Raw genomic sequence first — 18,393 nt, forward strand, 5'->3', positions numbered from 1 at the left:
TTGGTTTCTTTGGAAAAGGGCAAGACATATTTTTGGTTTTGTCTCCTTGCTTCCATATAAGAAGCAACTTAAGGAATTGTGTCATCATTAGGCTTATGTATCTGGCAAATGTGAACAATCATTGGTGTGGGGCACAGAATCTGAAACTTATGAACCAGATCCTCCCCTGTTGCTGGTTTCTCAGCCCTTAAGCACCTGCTTCATTAGATCAGTCCTTCAAAGCTCATTAGGTGCTGCTCTGAAGCCTTGGGTGTGAACATTCTTGACAACCATGGCTTCTGAGGCTTTCCCCAGTGACCAACCCAATTTTTCAAATATTTGCAGCCCCTTCATCCTTCCCCAGCTGCATGCCATTAGTGGTTAGTGCTAAGCAAGTACTCAGCACGTCACCCACAGCCCGCTGCGTTTCTCTGAATAACTCCTTGGCAAAACTGGATGTTGCACCACTGCATTATGTTGTGTCCAGTTGGGAAATTGATGTTTGCATGGTCATACCCACCCTACAGTGGAGAGTGATGTTTAAGCAACTCTTCTACCCCCAAAGAAGCAGCCACTGGGGAAGAAGACCCCACAGTGGCTGCTTTTCTGTATTTCTAGAGCCATAGCAGGCTGGCAGCCATCACTAAGAAAGCATCCTTTCATGCAACTCAGGCTGGCAGTGTTTGCAGATTGTCCCCTGATGCCATCTGCCTGTGAAGCTGCACAAACCCCCAGCAACTGCTGTTCTAGCAGGTGCTGGGCTGCTGAGGTGGGAGTGCGTATACATGCACGCGCATGCCCACAGCTTTATGCTGTGTTGGCCTGGTGCGCCAGCTGAAACTCTCAACCTAGCAGAGCACCAGCCACAGTTGCTGGTTTCCGGTGGGGCCCTGGTGAGGGAGAAGAAGGCGAGGCTGTTGTGAACAAGGCCAGCAATCGGGGAATTGGATACAGTAACTAACACTTGGGTGTGTAGGAAGCTGCTAGGCAGTGGCTATGTTTTGACAAGCTTTTGTTCTGTTCTTTCTACCTCTGCCCAGGCCAAAGTGTGGCCTCCCACCAAATTTTCCATCTTCCTGTTCATTCATTGAAGGACCCAGGCCCAGTTCTTGCCCCAGCCTCTTTCTAAAGAACACATCTTTCCTCTTTGAGCCCTTCCTGACACCCAGGTATGCTTTGACTCCAGGCACTTAGCTTTCCCTTCTTCCCAAGTCAATGTGATCCTGGGTCCAGACAATCCCAGAACCCCAGCCCAGATCTGCAGCTTGTGAGTTACTATCATTTCTGACTTTTAATGCTTTTGAACATAATTATGTAAATTATTAAGTAATTTGAAATGATTGTATCAGGCATCAGGTTTTAAAAATCCAGATCTTAATGGAGCTTTGATAAGAGACTACCTCATGTAAACTTTGTGTGTCAGGTATTTTGGGCTTGAATTTCTGTTCCAACTCCTCAACTCTGCTGTTGCAGCATCAGAACAGCCATAGAAAATACCTAAATGAAATGAATGGGCTTGTATTATAATGAAACTTTATTTACAAAAACACATGGTGGCTTAGTTTGCCGACCTCTGGCTTAGAACGATAGTCTTTATTTTAGTTTGTTATCTCTGTATTTTTCTCGGTTAAGGATTAAAAAGCCAGAAGAACTTGGTAACCGTAAATGAACTTAAGTCTTCTTTTGGGTTTAGCGTAACTGTGAGTGCAGTGGTGATTTTGGAATATACTTCTTTAAACCCCTGTTGGAAGAATAGAAAGCTTTTGAGGGGTGACTGTGCTTGGCCAAAGCTTGTCATTGTTCAAAAAGTAGAACAGGCTGTCCCTTAGAGTTGTTTGGTGGCCTTTATGATCACTTGACCATAGTCACAGAAGATTGCGTCACTGTATTGGACATTATTCTGTTTTATAGGACCAGGTGCTTCTCTACTAAATGTAAGGAAAACAAACAACAAACACATAGGAAATGGTGTTTCTAAAATGTGCTGAGTTGAGGTCACTGTAGTGCATTCCAGAAAGCTGAAGCTTAAAATAGAGACATTTGGAAATGTTAAACTACAATCCTGTTTTCCTTTTCTTTATCCTCATAGGAAATAAAGAAGGAAATGAAGAAAGAGCCTCTCTCCAGCAAAGCTCCAGAAAAGCCCATGCACGAAGTGTCCAGTGGAAATGCTTTGCTGTCTTCTGAAACAATTCTAAGAACCAACAAGAGAGGTATGGCAAAGGAGAGAGAGCTCTCTCCCCACACACAAACCCAAACTGATAACTGCTGGGTGAACTGGATCAAAGTCTGAATTGCAGGAAAATTGAATGGCATTGGTTTTTGTATACATTTTGGGTGCACACACACTCATATATGGCAAGTAACGATACAATAACCATACCAAAGGAAACTAATGAAATTTTTTTTTACAGTGGTGAAGTAGACTAAATTTCTAAATGATTATTTTTCTAGGACTTTAGCTTTCTCTTTTGTGTCTATTTTTATGGATGACAGGTGACTTCAGAGAATGCTATGGTGCTGGCTAAGCCGAGCATGTCTGGCCATGCTCTCTTCTTAATTTAAGGGCAGACTTCAGCAGGCTCTTTCTCTGACTGCTGGGCTCCCAAACACAGGCCTTGTCTCTCAGTTTAGGAGGCAGGACTTACAGAGATGCAGCTCATTCAGACTTCTGTGTAACCAGAAAACCTTTCACCATCTTGTCTCCACCTTGGTGGATTTTCCAGGTATCAGCTGGTTGGAGTTTTGTTTTCTCCCCTGTCCATGCTTTGTGACCTTGTTGTTTAAAATGGTAGGAGAGATTCTATAAGATGGCACAGGTGACCTGACTCAATTTTATACTAAAATGGAAACTGATTTGCCTTAGTTTCTCCCATGCCCACCCGCCCCATTGGACCAGCCCAGGCACACACTGATCATACCTGAGGTAGCTTAACTTTCAGAGGCAGCCTTTTCAGGGGCTTATTACTTCCTTAAAGAGAAACATAGAACTGGTCAAAAAGCAGGACCCAGAAATGTATTAGCAAAGGGTTCCATTAAAAAGAAAAAAGAAGGCAAGTTTGCATAACCATGGGCAAGAACAGCTAATCTTTCATCAAATGTAGACGTTGTAAGACTTTGTCCAATAAACTGTCCATTGATCATAGTGCTTGAGACCTCAGCTTTGTGTCTCTCTTCCTTCCTGCTTCTTCCTCTACCCTCTCCAGCTGCCCTGGGTTACATTTCCTTTTTTGAATTATTCAGATGAAATATTGGCTGGCGGCCCACACTAGTTAGCAGCTATAGGATTTTTTTTCTTTCCTTTTTTTTAAAAAACCCATCCTGCCAATGGAGATTTCCCGTTGTAAGAATTTGGGCTGTCTAGCTCTAAAACTGTAGCCATAGCCCAGAGCCCATCCTGCGTTCTTGCAAGTAGGTTCCAGAACTCCTGAGGCCTGTGCTCATTGGACTTGGACAGCTAGAGTTCAGTGCGTGGGTCTGTACCCCCAAACCTCCCTTGCTCACCTGAGCCCCTCCCATTTCTCCTGATACTGCTTGGGTCGGTGGGCTGAGGAATTGCATACCCAGACGTCATTGGCAAGGCCCTTCCAGCCAGCTCTGTTTTTGTAAAGTAAATAAGATAATTCAGGTAATTCATTAATTTAAGAAGATAAGGAATTAAGGAACTAAGGTAATTATCCAGATGAATTTGATAAAAATTACCTGAGAACTTTTAAATCAATGAAAGAATTAAACTTTTCAGATAATTGTCTCTTTACAACAAAAATATGACCTTTGAAGTCCCCTACAGAATTTTTCATTAACCAGAAAAGGGCATTTAAAGAACTGGCTTACTGACTTTGATATTCCCTTTTTAAGCCTCCACCTGATTATGACCAACTTTTTATTACTCCTAGGTATTCTATGTAATGAATCTGTCATTGACTCTGAGACCTTAGCACATGGGGGTGTCCTGTAAATATGAAACACATAAGAAACCATCTTCATTCTATCCCAGGCTTCATACTGACCCCCAGGTCACCTGGGCCAAACATAAATTTCCAGTTGAAGGGAAGAATTGTGTACCAGGATCAGGGCTGTCTTTGGCCCTGCCCCCACTCATCAAAGCTAACAGTATCCTACTACTCCTTATAATAAACAGGGAGCTGGATTGATTGGCCTTGTCAGGCCAGATAAATAGTTCATTGTGCTGAGCTCAAAAGCTACATTTTTTCCCACCCCAAATTAATGAAAAACCACTTTTTTTCCCTGTAAAACAAGGATCAGAGGCTAAATCTGTGGGATGATTCTAGTTACTTGTAAACACTTCCGTCCAACTAATTTTTTCAAGTTTTACGAGTTATCGTAAATGACCAGTCTCCTTCCCTTTGTTTCCATCAAGCTTTGTCCCTAGAAATCTCTTGGATGTTTTTGTCCTTTGCTGTTGTTATGGAAGGAAGTTGCCTTCAGAGTGTAGTAACAGGCTACTTGGACTCACTAACTTGGAGTTTTTCTTCTAGTATATGAGTCCACCTTGTGGTTCAGCCTTGGACCTTGTGTGAATTTGACAGAATTAAATTCTATATCTATATCCTAAAGATGTGACAGATTCTTTTTCTTCATCTTTATCAAATGTGAGATGATTGTTTACTTTATATGGGCTATATCATTTGATATAGGCTTAGCAATGGTTTAATAAAGATTGAAGTCTATTTCTATGGAAAGTAACCATTTTATTGAGTCCTGAACTTGAGACAGACTGAGCTGAAGAAATATTGTGTCCAGAAGTTTTTGCACTGGGGACGTGCCTCACTTTGCAGCAGGGGCAAATGGGTTGTAGTAGCTCACGGTGTGGGATGAGCTCACTGGCCCCCCACCAAGGCACCTGCAGAAGGTCAAAAGATACTTTACATTTCATGGGAGCTATTCATAGCCTTGAGAAAAGGCCAGGACCATGGAAACATGAGTTTGGGGACTGATTAGTTTCAGTTTTCAGCTTTAACCTTTGCAAAGCTCTACAGAGTTGATTTGGGGAGGTACTGGAATGACTCCCCGGGCTTTTTATTTAAGTAAAAGATGTGACTGAAATTGAGAGAGAGAGAGCAAGCAAGTGAGCAAACAGATCATCCCATTGTCCTGGCAACCATTAGCTATATATTCCAGGCATTAGCACTATTAAGGACAGTTGTATCTGCTCTCACCCTTGGCCACTTCTCTGGGCTTTACCTGAGTCACAGTGAGGGAACTTTCTGGTTAAATAAACCTTCCCCAAGGCCTGAGAGGTCATTTTTTATGTAAACTTGAAGCATGGATGGTGTATATCCAAAAGTTATCCCAGACTCCAGAATATTAACAAATTACAGTCAGAAAATGAAAAACCTTTTCTTGGAGTAAAATGTCATTCTCATGAACCAGAAAGAAAAAGATTGTTTCCTTCTGAGAATAACTTATTCTTTTGCTTCTTCCATCATAGAACCCATATAGGAAAGTAGTGGGCCCTCCTAAATTTCAACGTTACTACATGGAAGTTTATTTTTTAAAGACACTCACACCTTGAGTTTAAAACCATAACTGAACAGAATGGATGCTTTAACAGTTAACAGCAAATATAATAAATATATCCTTGAAAATAAGCAAGGAGAATTTTGTTAATTTGAATATGGACTCTTCCAGTTGAAGTAGAATATAATTAAAAATCTTTTGGTTTCACCCTTATAAGTGTTTCTCATCGAGGTTTATCCATGTGATAGGTTAAATGTCCAGCCTGGAATCAGTACTCTGCTGGCCTCTGTGAGGATCAGCTTCTGTTTCAGGGTTCTTGTTGCCCAGTTTTTGTACCGTTAGCAGCCTCATGGGGAGGCTGCCTCTCTCTGAACACCTCCTGCTGCCTGCAATTTTGGACATTGTTCTTTACTCACTTTGGGATGGATACCAACAGATATTCCCTAACACATGTTTCCTGTGTGTCTACTATGGTCCTGGCCCCATGCTTTGTGCTGGGACAGAGAGAAAGACTAGAAAAATACCAGCGGGTCCTGCCAGTAAGCAGTTCCAGTCTGTCGTGTCACTTGAGAAATGTTAAGAGAGTGCTGCACATTTCTTATATCTTTTTTTCTGGCACAGTGGGGATATATCTCTTATTTACTTCTGTCATTCTGAATGTGAAGCCACTCCGCATGTTTCTGGTTAGCTTTATATGTCCTTGTTTCTATTTCCAGTTTATCATGAATTCAGTGTTTGGTAAGTCTCTATTGTATTTTGCACATTTATTATTCTTTGCTATTATTATTATTGTTATGCTCTCCTGATATACAATGTATTCTATAATCATCTTTTTAAGTCGCTCTGCTACTTTGGCATCTGCCTTCCGAAAGATAAACTGCTTTTACCATCTTTATTTAAGGTTTGTTATGCATTTGCATTTTACTGCCCCTTCCAGAGATTAATACGGAAAGATCTGAAGGTTTAAAGGATGTTATGTAACAGGTATAGTGCTGATGCTATGAGATAAGATTCAAGATGAGATGGGGGAGGGTTACTATCCAAGTTGGTAATGTGGCTATGACTTTGAAGCACACGACTGTTTGAAGCTCGTTTCTTGTATATTTAGTCCTTCAGACAGGTTTAATTCAAAAGTGTTCTTTGCCAGAGGGACCAGCAGCTGCTCTGCCTCTGGTGACACACTGTTGCTTTAAAAGTTAGTGCATAAATTCTCCAGAATTCATTTTCTGTGTGGATGGGGCTACATACACGCCCCTCAGAGTAACATGGACCCAGTGTTTGCCTCACAGAAGGTCTCTCCATTTTGGTCTGCTGCCTGTAGCTGTCAGAAGAATTTCACCTTCCGTTTATGTTTCTTCTTCTCAGTTTCAGCACTAGTCATTCTAATCCCTAAACACGTTTGGCCATAGTGATCTCCCTCCCGTGACTGTATGAAAGGGGAATGTTTGTTCAAGCTTTCATTTCTTGAGCATTTACTTAGCAACTTTGAATAATATCCTTGAGGTATCCATTGGCTTGTTCGTCAGAACGTGAGTGAGTGTGTGTGTGTGTGCGTGTGTATGTAAATGTGCACATTCTGGTGTGGAACTCTTGTGTTGGCTCAGAGGCAGTGCATGGATCGATTCTTTGTTTGAAATGAAACTGTAAACAAAGGATGGAACAAGTGTGTCCTTAATAAAGAAAATGTTAACTACTTTGGTTTTCCAGTACCTTGTTGTTTGAGGTAGATATGAGATCTGGGGATTTGTTTCTAGAAGCAAGACTTTTTTCCTTTCAAATTTCTTTTTGGAGAAACAAATATGAGTTACCTCCAGTTAACTAGGAATCAGAAAAATGGGGGGCATTGAGTCAGATTTTTCTTCAAGTTTCCAAATCATCTGTTTTACCTAAATTGCTGGCTTTTAGTGAGGGTTAAGAGAAGGCATTACTATTGTGTGGAAGCTCTTGGCTGTCACTTCACCATGGGAAGACAAAAATAAAGCTGGCCACCTGGCAATGAATGTAGATGAATATCATATATAGTCATGCAGTAATATATATGTCTATCTGAATGTGTCTGTATATGCATTTATGGTCTTTTCTTTTGCCCCAATGGACCTTCATTCTTTAAAGTTTGAGAGTAAAGGGGCCATGGAGAGGTCTAATGCAGTAACTGGTCCCTCGCTGCATTTCTGACACGTTTTATTAGGAGCCCATGTTAGGACCAGTAATTGGTGTTAGAGTATGTTGCTGTTGTCCATTTTGTCATCTTTGTAGTACTGCCTACTGGGCCTAGGGTTAGTGATGAAAAGAGTGGAAAGAAGTCATTCTAGAAGGATGTTGCTATCACATTTTTTCTGTCATTTTTAATGTGCGAGTCATTGACAAAATTATTTTTAGAATTTTTCTTCTATTATATTTATCTCCTTTTTATCTCTGTGCCTGGGGAATAAAACATTAACAGTGGAGTCATGAGTGTCCCATGGAACAATCAATGGTTGTGACTTCAACCCAAGTCCTTCCAGAGGACCCTCCCTGAAGTGGTTTTGTGGTGGTGGCTCCACCTGCTGGCTCTCCTAGGAAACTCCTCCTCCTCCCCGCCTTTTCTTTCTCCCAGGGAGAATCTTGAGCAGGATGCCTTTGGTTCCTCTGATTTAGTGTTCTCAGTCTGTGCAATTCCATCTCAGACCCATGGCTTCTCACATTATACACGTGTTCTCTTTGGCTCCTTTCCTTTCTCTTCTAATATTTACTCATTGAACTCATACAATCTATTTCTCTGTCCTTGTTCCATCTCTTATACCCCTACCGACCAGGATAATTGCTGATAAGCATTTTAAAAAAAAAGGACTCCTGTAGGCAAGACTCTAGGTATAGATACTAATTTGGACACAATAAAGAATTACACTAAAATCCATGTGGGTAAGCCACGGTCTCCACCTTCATAGCTCCAAGTACTCCTAACTGCTGCTTCACTTCTTGTTGAACCCAGTTTTACTCAGAGAATTACTATTTTATTACTGATGTTTTCTTCAATTGTCAGCAGGTAGTGAAATAAAAAGCCAAGTGAGCTTGCTGGCTTCATTATCATTTGTCAGTTCTCTACAGGAAGTCCCTTCCTGTTTGGGAAGGGGCTGCCCCTCTAAGCTCCTCTGGATATACCACTGATCATAAGTGTTCTTGATAAATGAATCTGTTTCTTCTTTAATTTTATTGTTTTACTTTTTTTACTTGATGACATTGCAGGCGTGCCTTGTTTTAGCTACATTGTGGGTTAGTCTGGGAACTTAATCACCACTTACGACTTTGTTTCTATGGGAAAAAGCATTTGGAGTTCTAAACACTGTATAGTGCATAACCACTTGTGAATCTCACTTGATTTTTTTTTAATTTTGTATTTTATGTTGCTGGCATAAAGCCTTAGGTACCTTTTAAAAGTCAGAGAGTCTATATAAGTGGGAATGACTGAAGTTGTCTCATGTTGTAGAGGAGTTTATGATTCACATGGTGCAGAATGCTGGAATTGTATAAGCTTTATGCAACATACCAGGGTCCAAGGACAGTGTTGGGTTCAGCCACATTGCACCATTGTATGTAGTGCTTATTTTCACAAGTCCTGAGTTGAACCTTGGTGTGCTCAAGTTCGGAGAAGGCAATGGCACCCCACTCCAGTACTCTTGCCTGGAAAATCCCGTGGATGGAGGAGCCTAGTAGGCTGCCGTCCATGGGGTCGCTAAGAGTCGGACACGACTGAGTGACTTAACTTTCACTTTTCACTTTCATGCATTTCTTGCCTTGAGAATCCGAGGGACGGGGGAGCCTGGTGGGCTGCCGTCTATGGGGTCGCACAGGGTCAGACACGACTGAAGCAACTTAGCAGCGGCAGCAGCAGTGCTCAAGTTTATATTTATAAGGCATGTTGTAAAAGAGGTTGGTGGTGTATGTTTCCATGCACTAGAGAAGAGCCCATGCAAATAAGCTTGAATAGAAAGCAGACCAGCATTTCCCAGCACGTGTTATGCAGAATTGTAGCCCTATAAACTATTCTCAAATGGGGAATGAAGAGAGAGAGATAAGGAGATAAAGAGAGAAAGTTGTCTGTCAGGACAAATAACTTTCAGCCTCAGCTATGCATGTGCTAAGACCCTGTTAGAGACTGATAAACATATTATAATTTTGCAGGCTCTCAGATGTCCTATATAAGGAAACCTGCTTCTCTTTGACCACTGAACCACATTTTACTGGAGACTAGTTAGGATTCCACTTTGAGATGTGCTGGGCTTTAAAATGCAAAGCAAGGACTATCTAAGCATGTCTCACATCATCTTCAGATTCTACCTTGGACAGGTTATGTTAGAATGAGTGAGTGTAGATGGTGATGCTGGCACTGAAAGTAATGACTGATGTTACTTCTCAAACCCGTGGTTGTGAGTAAACAAGTTAGATGATGCTACGAGAACATTCCTGAAATCTAAAATTTGAAAGCTATCCTTTTTGGTTGTTTTTCAAGTGACAAGCTGAAAATTTTTTCTCTTGATCATTTTTTGCATCCTCGTATCTAAGAGTGTCTCCCTGGGCTGGGTTTTGGCAGGAAAAGTGGGCTGAGAGGGCAGAGCCAGTGAACTAAGAGACCAGGTCTACCCGGGACTTGAGTCAGGATGGAACTTGCTCATCCAGTGGTGAATTTTATAATGGTGACTGAACGGTGGTCCCCCATAGTCAAAACATTTCCATTGTCTTTTCTATCCACTTTAGTAGAAATATAGGGAATCTTAGCTTTTCTTGACTCTATTAAAACCTGATTGGACATAAAAAAGAGTTTTATTCATTCTTTCCCACTCCTTGTGAAAGACATGGGCATTTTGTGTTCAGATAATGAACCCACCTATAGGGCCATGAGAATAAGCCATGTAGCCTGCATGGCTTGTTGTAGAATCATAGAATTCCTGAGGTGGCTGAGGTCCCTGTTAGTGGCCCAGGATTTGGCCTGATTCAGGGACCCATTTGTCAAGATGCCAAGCATGAGGACATGGAGTCTCTGCTCAGCAGACCTGAAAGGACACCCCTCTGATCTGGGGTGCTGTGCTTTGCTGAGGCCCACATGGGCTCCTCCTTTCCAAAGGGAGCTTATTCTCAAAAGAGAGCTGATAGGTTAACTGAAAGTAGTTCGTTGGAGGTCTTGTGTTGGGACAGCAGCTGTCCTCACTTGTAGAGAAAGCCCTGAAAAGGGGACCTTTTCTTCAGAAGCTTCCTCATTCTCTTTTAATTACACAGGTTGGTCGTATTGGTCTGTCATCACAGCCTGGTCCTCCGATGCCATCTGCAGCCGCAGTTCAGTCTTTGGACTTGTGGTTTTTTGTGCTTGTGAGGCTCTGGGACTGCTAGGCCCTGAACAATGAGGACATTTCATGGCCTGTCTTCCTAAGCCATGGTCAGACTGACAGCGGGCCCAGCTGCAATGCTGGGTGGGCCACCCTTTTGTCTGCAACTAGAAAGGGAAGGAAAGGACAGCTTGAAGGTTTCCCTGGGTGTGTGTATGTGTGCAGGTGGTAGGGGAAGTGCATTCCAGGGGGACTGAACTTCTTGTTCCATTTATGTTTCTCTGAAGACCTCAGTAAGCTCAGTGACAGCAGGGCCTTGTTACAGGAAGAATGGCTGGGGACAGAGTCCAGAACCCCTTCTGCTACACCCCAGAGTTTCTGTGGGACTTTGGGCAAGTCTCATGCTCTTGTTTTCTAATCTGTAAAATAAGGAGAAGCTACTCTTGTTAATTCCCTTAGGGAAATTATAAGGATAAAAATTAGGAAAGAGAAGTTTGGGGGCAGAGGGTGGTAATAGTAGTGTAGGGCATCACTCACTGAATATAATAGTAGTTGTTATTAAAAGTGATAAACTGCTAGTAGGGCCCCAGAGTGTTGGGAAGAAATTATCGATGTCTGAAAAATACTAATAAAGTGTCCATGAAGGGGCCAGTGATCAGATGCACACAGAGCACTCTCTAGACTATATGGTAGGCTGTAAAATAACTTAATAATTTTAAAAGGATTAAAATCATGCAAAGTATATTCTCCAACCACAGTGGAATGAAATTAGAAATCAACAACAGACCTGTGGGAAATTCACAAATGTATGGAAATTAAACAACATACTCCTAAATAACCAGTGGGTCAAAGAAGAATCCACAAGGGAATTTTAAAATACTTCAAAACGAGTAAAAATGAAAACACAGCATTCAAAAATTTATTACAGGCAGCTAAAACAGTGCTTAGAGTGAAATTTATAGCTGCAAGTGGCTATATTCACAAAGAAAACATCGCAAATCAATACCTTGTTTTTCCAGCTTTTTTGAGCTATATATAACATTGTGTAAGTTTATGGTGTGCCACATAATGATTTGATATACATACATATTGTGAAATGCTTGTCTCAATAAGGTTAGTTAATATATCCTTCACCTCTTAATTACCTTTTTTGTGTGTGTAGTGGTAAGAACATGTAAGATTTGTCTTTCTGTGGCTTACTTCACTTAGCATAATGCCCTCAAGGTTCATTCACATTGTCCTTATTTCTATGGCTGTATAATATTCCTCAGCGTGTTTGCACACCCACACCTGTGTTTGTATCACTTTTAAAAATCCATTGTTCCATCAACGTACACATAGGTCATTTCCATGTCTTGGCTATTGTGAATAATGCTGCAGTGGACATCAGGGTGCAGATATATCTTAGAGGTAGTGATTTAATTTTCCTTTGAAATAGAAGCTAGAAGTGGGATTGTCAATAACCTGTTTACCCCAAGAAATTAGAAAAAGAAGGGTAAACTAAACTCAAAGCAAGTGGAAAAAAGGAAACAATAAAGCTCAGAGTGGAAATAAATGAATGAGACTAGAAAAACAATACAGAAAATAATTGAAACCAGAAGTTGGCTCTTTGAAATGGTCAACAAAATTGATAAAGTTTAGCTATAGTGATCAAGAAAAAGGAAAGAAGACTTAAACTGCTAATATGAAGAAGTAAAAAAGGGACATCACTATTCATCTTAGATAAATTAAAATAATGATAAGGGAATACTGTGAATAACTTATACACTGCTGGTTGGATTATAAAATGGTATCCCTGCTTTGGAAAACAGTGTAGCATTTCTGGAAAATTTTAAGTATGGTTACCATACGACCCAGTATATCACACCCAACGAAAACCACACACAAACATGTATACAAATGTTCATAGTAACATTGTTCCTAATAGCTAAAAATTGGAAACAACCCAGATGCCCATCAACTGATAAATGGATGAACAAAATGTGGTTTAATCTCTACAATGAAATATTATTTGGCAATAAAAAGCATGAAGTATTGATACATACTGCAACATGAATGAGCCTTGAAAACACTGCTAAATGAAGGAAGCCAGATATGAAAGATCACATATTGTATGATTCCATTTATATGTATGTCCAGAATAGACACATCCCTATAGACAGAAGGTAGGTTAGTACTTGCCCAGAGCTGGGTATGGGAACGGAAAGTGACTGCTAATGGGCATGAGGTTTCTTTTTGGGGTGACAGAAATGTGCTAAAATTAGACTGTTATGGTGGTTGCACAATTCTGTACATACATAAAACCCATCAGACTGCGCACTTAAAATGAGTGAATTTTATGGTATGCAAATTAGATCTCAGTAAAACTATTTAAAACAATTGCCCCATAAATTCGTGTTACAATGCGTCATCTGACTGTGTCTGTCTGTCTGTCCTCCTTTTCTTTTCCATCCTCGGCCACTACCCCGACCCAGCTGAGGGACAAGATGTGTCATTGCATTTATTCACATCTTTACAAATTATATATTTCTCAGTGAAGCTTTATTTTTTCCTCATTCAATCAGTTGCCTAGGAGATAGTGAGTCTGAGGGATCAAAAAGACACTGTTTTGCTAGAGATGACCTAAATATTAGATAATCGATTTGAGAAGGGTAGAGAACTGACTGTGGCATTCTATTGTTCATTTCTTGAGGGGAAAAAAATGAGTTTCCTTGTAAATCAAAAGCCAGACCTCTTATTTTCTAAATTCTGTGCTTCATAGACAGAGGGTTTGCTGGAAAGGAAAGAATCTGTTTATGGTTCCAGCTTTTCTTGCCGTTGTCAGTAACTCTCCGTTGGCTATTTTAGCTCCTAAATCTTCATCTGCAGTGCTGATGATTTCTTTAGGAAAGATTCTTAGATGTGTCATCCCAGATAAAAGCATGTGTATATTTGGGGGGATTTTAAGTTGTTATTGAATCGATTTCTGGAAGGCTTAAAGCCAACTTCCACCACCACCAGAAGTGGGGAGAGTGCTTATTAGTGTTTTTAGCTGGAATTTCTTTGATTAATAGAGTACTTCAACCTTTTTTCCCCTCTCTTGTTTGTTGTGTTCTTGGCTCTTATACTGAGATCTGTATACAATTTTTCTTACTGATTAGTATATTATTACTTTGTCATTCACAGCGGACTGTGCTTCCTAGTTTGTTGGTTTTTCATTTTGTTTGCAATTGGTTTTGATGTACAAAAATAGTACATTTATATGTGGATTTGCATATTGATGTTTTCTTTGGAGATTTTTCTGAATAAATTCTCACCTAATTTTTCTTCTTTATACAAGCTTCAGTTTTTAACTTCCAATTTTTAATTGATAAGGAATTTTGATGTAGAGTATGAGGTTGGTGTGCAAATTGATTTTTATTTTGCAATAGCCACTTTGCCAGGACCACTTATTGAATAATCTAGCCCCCCCATTCATTTGTGATACCTCATTTATCATTTAAATATTTTTGGACTTTCAGTTCTCTACCGTTAATTTGTCTAACCATTCTTGTATCAATATTGTTAACTGTTGGGACTTTAGAATACATTTGAATATATGATATGGCTTTTGTCCTTCCTGTTATCACTCTTCATTTTCAAATACATTTTAGCCACTCTCACTTGTCCATTGTAAAATCATGTCATCGAGTTAAAAATTCCATTGGTATTTGGATTTGAATTACATTAAATTATATGTCAATTTAGAAAGAATTGACATTTGTTCGACTTTGTTTAAAAACTTTGTATTGTATTATATAAACTGCCTTTATATATAGGTGCTTATATATATTCTTATATACATAAGTGAAACTGTTTTCTCCTCTTCACCTCTTCACCCTAAACATCTCAGGGGTCCAGCTCTGGCAAATATATTACCACCTTAAAACATATATCCCCTTCTGAATTCTAAATTGTAGTGATCTACTAACATAGGATATCACTCTGTTCATTCAAGTTATGGTTTTATCTATTCTGTCTTGCTTACCCCTTTTTCCTACATAGATTTTGGTTATTGTTGGCTTTTGTAAATAGGATCACTTCCCCTTCATATTTTTTTTCTTATTGCCAGTCCGCAGAAGAATTTAACTTTTGAATGTTTCTGTCATAATAGCCATTTGTGGAATACTCTTGCTAATTATTGATGAAAATGTTCCTCTTTGATATAGGAGAAATGCTAGTACTTATTAGAAGGTGGATGGGTAGAAATTACACAGTTTTATTTGAACAAATGACATTTTTTAAACAAAAACTTATTAACTTTTTTCAGTAAGATTATTTCCTCTCATTAGTTTTAGTTTAATTTTTAAAAATCTTATTGAAACATAGTTGATTTCAAAATCCCTTGACTTTGATAGAGCTTTACAGTTTATATAAAGACAGACTGAAAGACTCATTCACTTCACCACCATGAAGGGTGGTGAGAAAAACATTGTTTTAAATATAAAGAACTGAGGTGGGGAGTGGTGAGAAATGACTTGCCTCACACACCGATAAAGGTAGACACAGAAGGTCTCTTGCTGCCTTCATTGCTCAAAAATACATGCAGTAATACAAATAATAGTGTCAGAAAAGCTTTAGTGGATGGCTGATCTTTAATGGTTACTTTTGGACACTTGTGAACTGCATTTCATGCTATCAGTACATTTATATTCTTCTTCTTTGTCTGTGTGTGTATTTCGGTTTTGGTTTTCTTTATTAGATTGTAAACTCCTTGAAGGAAGAAACCATATTGTATTCATGTTGGAATCAACTTTAAATATTGGATGGAAATACACTTGACCCTTGAACAATGTAGATTTGAACTGCCTGGGTCCACTTAATACACAGACATCTTTCAATAGTAAAAACTACAGTACCTCATGGTCCATGGTTGGTTGAATCTGTGTATGTGGAGGAACCGTGGATAGAGGGCTGACTATAAACTATACCCAGATTAACCCCCATGTTGTTCAAGGGTCAACTATATGCAGTTGTTCTCAAACATCCTAACCTTTTTGCAAAATGAGATACCAAAAGGAAACTATCAGAGAGAGAACAAGTGCATTAAGTTGTATATTTAGGGAGAAGGTGTTGAAATTCTGTGATTCAGAGAAATTGTCTGTTACTGAGCACTGAGGAGAGAGGAGACTTAATAAGTGTCTGTTTTGGAAAGTGGATTGTGAGAAAAAGGACTGCATCTAGCTCTAGACCTGATAATGTGCCGTTAGTAGAGAGTGAGAAAGTGAAGTACATTTCCAAAGGAGGAAATTTGAACCAGATCTTGAGTAACAAGACTGAAAGTAGAATTAAGTCATAAGGGTAAGTGTGTTTGAGGAAAGGCTCCTAAGTGTTTCAGATTTCCTAGGTGAAGGATATCTGGGGCATGAGAAGGTTTAGATTTTATGTCATCATTTTAATCTGTGTTTGATTTTACACCCTTCCCCAAGGTCTTCTAAATGCAAGTGGATAGGGTTCAGTTTATTTCCATCCAACAGTGTACCCCTCTTCCCTCGTTTCTGGGCTCCTTCCTCTCTAATATTTGAGTGCTCAGCATTACTATCAACAGAGCCGAAGAGGGAAAGTGAAGATACTCATTAAAAGAGATGGCTGGATTATGTGATTATATGTTAATTTTGTTTGTCTGGAACCCCACATTTATTATGCATTACTGGTGATTAGTATCGTGTTTTCAGATTTCAGTTTAAGTAAAGTCTGTCTGTGTAACCACCTCCTGTGGGCTTGTTGAAGATGCTGCAGCTTTGGATCAGGGAGCTGTCTTCCCCAACTCCCCCTTGGATGGGTTCTTCAGTATTGTCATTGCTTGCAAAGAAAAATCAGGTTTCCCAAGGTTTTGTTATTGAGTTTTCCCTTTATTTCTTTTAATCCTTTTTTCTTGGCCCTGGTATTTGACAGAGTAAAGCAAAAAAAAGCAAAACAAAAATTCCAACCATATTATAAAAGTTATCTTTTAAAAAAAATGTTGTTTAGGGAAAAAAAAGATACCCGTTGCTTTAAGTTTGACTTTTAAAAAGCTTCAAAGCAACTCTTTGATAATGCCATTAGAAATAGTTTGTTTCTTCTGAAGAAATTAGCTTTCTTTTGTATAAATCTTTTAGATAAAAAGTAAGATGCTTGAAGTTATATAGAAAGAGAAAAAGTAACTAAGACGCCAACGTGTCTGACACTGTGTGGACAAGGGACTAGCAAACCCAGATGAGCCAGGAATGGAAATTCTGATTCCATTTTGTACATATATGTATACCTCACAATATGCTTCATCTTTGCCTCCTGAGCTTGGGCTGTATAGCCCTGACCTTCTTGCACAGAATTAGTTTGTAATTCACAGTCATCTTTAAGAGCCTCCTTCTCGCCTTCTCTCTTTTCCTTTCTTCCTTCTCTCTTTCCACCCTTCCCTCTGTGAAGTATTACTCTTTAAGCTGCATCTCATTCTGGATCTAGGCCCAGGCTGTGCATATGTCTACATATGTTGCATATGTGTCACCAGCTTTTTAAAAAAATAATTATTTATTTTAATTGGAGGCTAATTACTTTACAATATTGTGGTGGTTTTTGCCATACATTGACATGAATCAGCCGTGGATGTACATGTGTCCTCCTGTCTCGAACTGCCTTCCCACCTCCCTCTCCACCAGCTTTTATTTACATTTGTGCGAGCTTGACTGGAATGACATGGATCATGGAAATCCAGGTTTGACCTGCAGACAACCTTTTTCAGTTTATTAGAAAGCTTTATGTAGGGTACTATTTCACTTTTCTCACTTCCCATTGATCTGCTCGGGTGGAGATGTTAAATTAAAAAATGACCAACCTAAGTAGCGAGAAGGACAAAAAGAAGAGATGGCAAGCCTCAGTTGGGTGGTTCCACAGGATCAATTTCTCCCTCCATCCATATATTCATAAATTATGAACTGTATCGATCTATTCATATTGATGTGTGAACTCATTCTATAAAAAGCCCAAGTTGAAGTGGAAAATGGAAAGTGATCATTTATTAGAGCTGAGGAGTGTCAGCTTTGTATTGAAACCAAACCAAACTACACCAGACAGACTCCAGTGGCCTCCCTTTCAGTCTTTAGATTACATGGTGCCAGATGAGGCTTGGGTAACCAGGAAGGCTTGGTAACAGTTGCCAAATATCCTATGCATTTTCAGTGGCTTAGAACTTGACTGTGAGTGCATTGAGGCTAGAAAACCATTTGTGTTCCTTTTTTTCCCTTATACTTCTGCCCAGAATGAGTCAGAGACCTTTATTTGAGTACTCAAGAGACATTCATATAGTTCACAGTACTCACAGCCATTAGCCATCTTAGGAAGGTCATTTCACCTTTGAAACATCAGTTTCTTCATCTGCAAATTGGAAGGTTGATTGAGAATTTTCCATTATTCTTTAAATCTGAGAACCCTTTCTGAGTTTTTGACTCTTTAGTTGCTAAATTTCCATATCTTCATTAGCATATAACTAGGTCTTCAGATTAGGGTCATGGTACTGTTTATATATAGTCCTGTGAAGCATTTTAACCTGTGTACCCTCAGTTTGGTCATTAAGCCTTTTAGAATGTTAAAAAGGTGAAAGATCGCACTCTTCTCTTTGCAAATGCTTTCCAGGGTCTCC

General features: G+C 39.6%; 1 protein-coding gene across 9 annotated transcripts in view; it reads left to right on the forward strand.

Annotated features, from left to right (window-relative positions):
* Positions 1-18,393, forward strand: part of SH3KBP1 (SH3 domain containing kinase binding protein 1) — a 331,797-nt gene that overhangs the window by 126,404 nt on the left and 187,000 nt on the right. For all 9 annotated transcript variants that reach the window (XM_061407992.1, XM_061407995.1, XM_061407987.1 and 6 more), the window contains one exon: positions 2,069-2,192. In XM_061407992.1, the coding sequence (XP_061263976.1) occupies positions 2,069-2,192 (124 nt within the window). The remainder of the gene's footprint in view (positions 1-2,068; positions 2,193-18,393) is intronic.

Source organism: Bos javanicus, chromosome X (assembly GCF_032452875.1).
Source record: "Bos javanicus breed banteng chromosome X, ARS-OSU_banteng_1.0, whole genome shotgun sequence".
NCBI classification, from domain to species: Eukaryota; Metazoa; Chordata; class Mammalia; order Artiodactyla; family Bovidae; genus Bos; species Bos javanicus.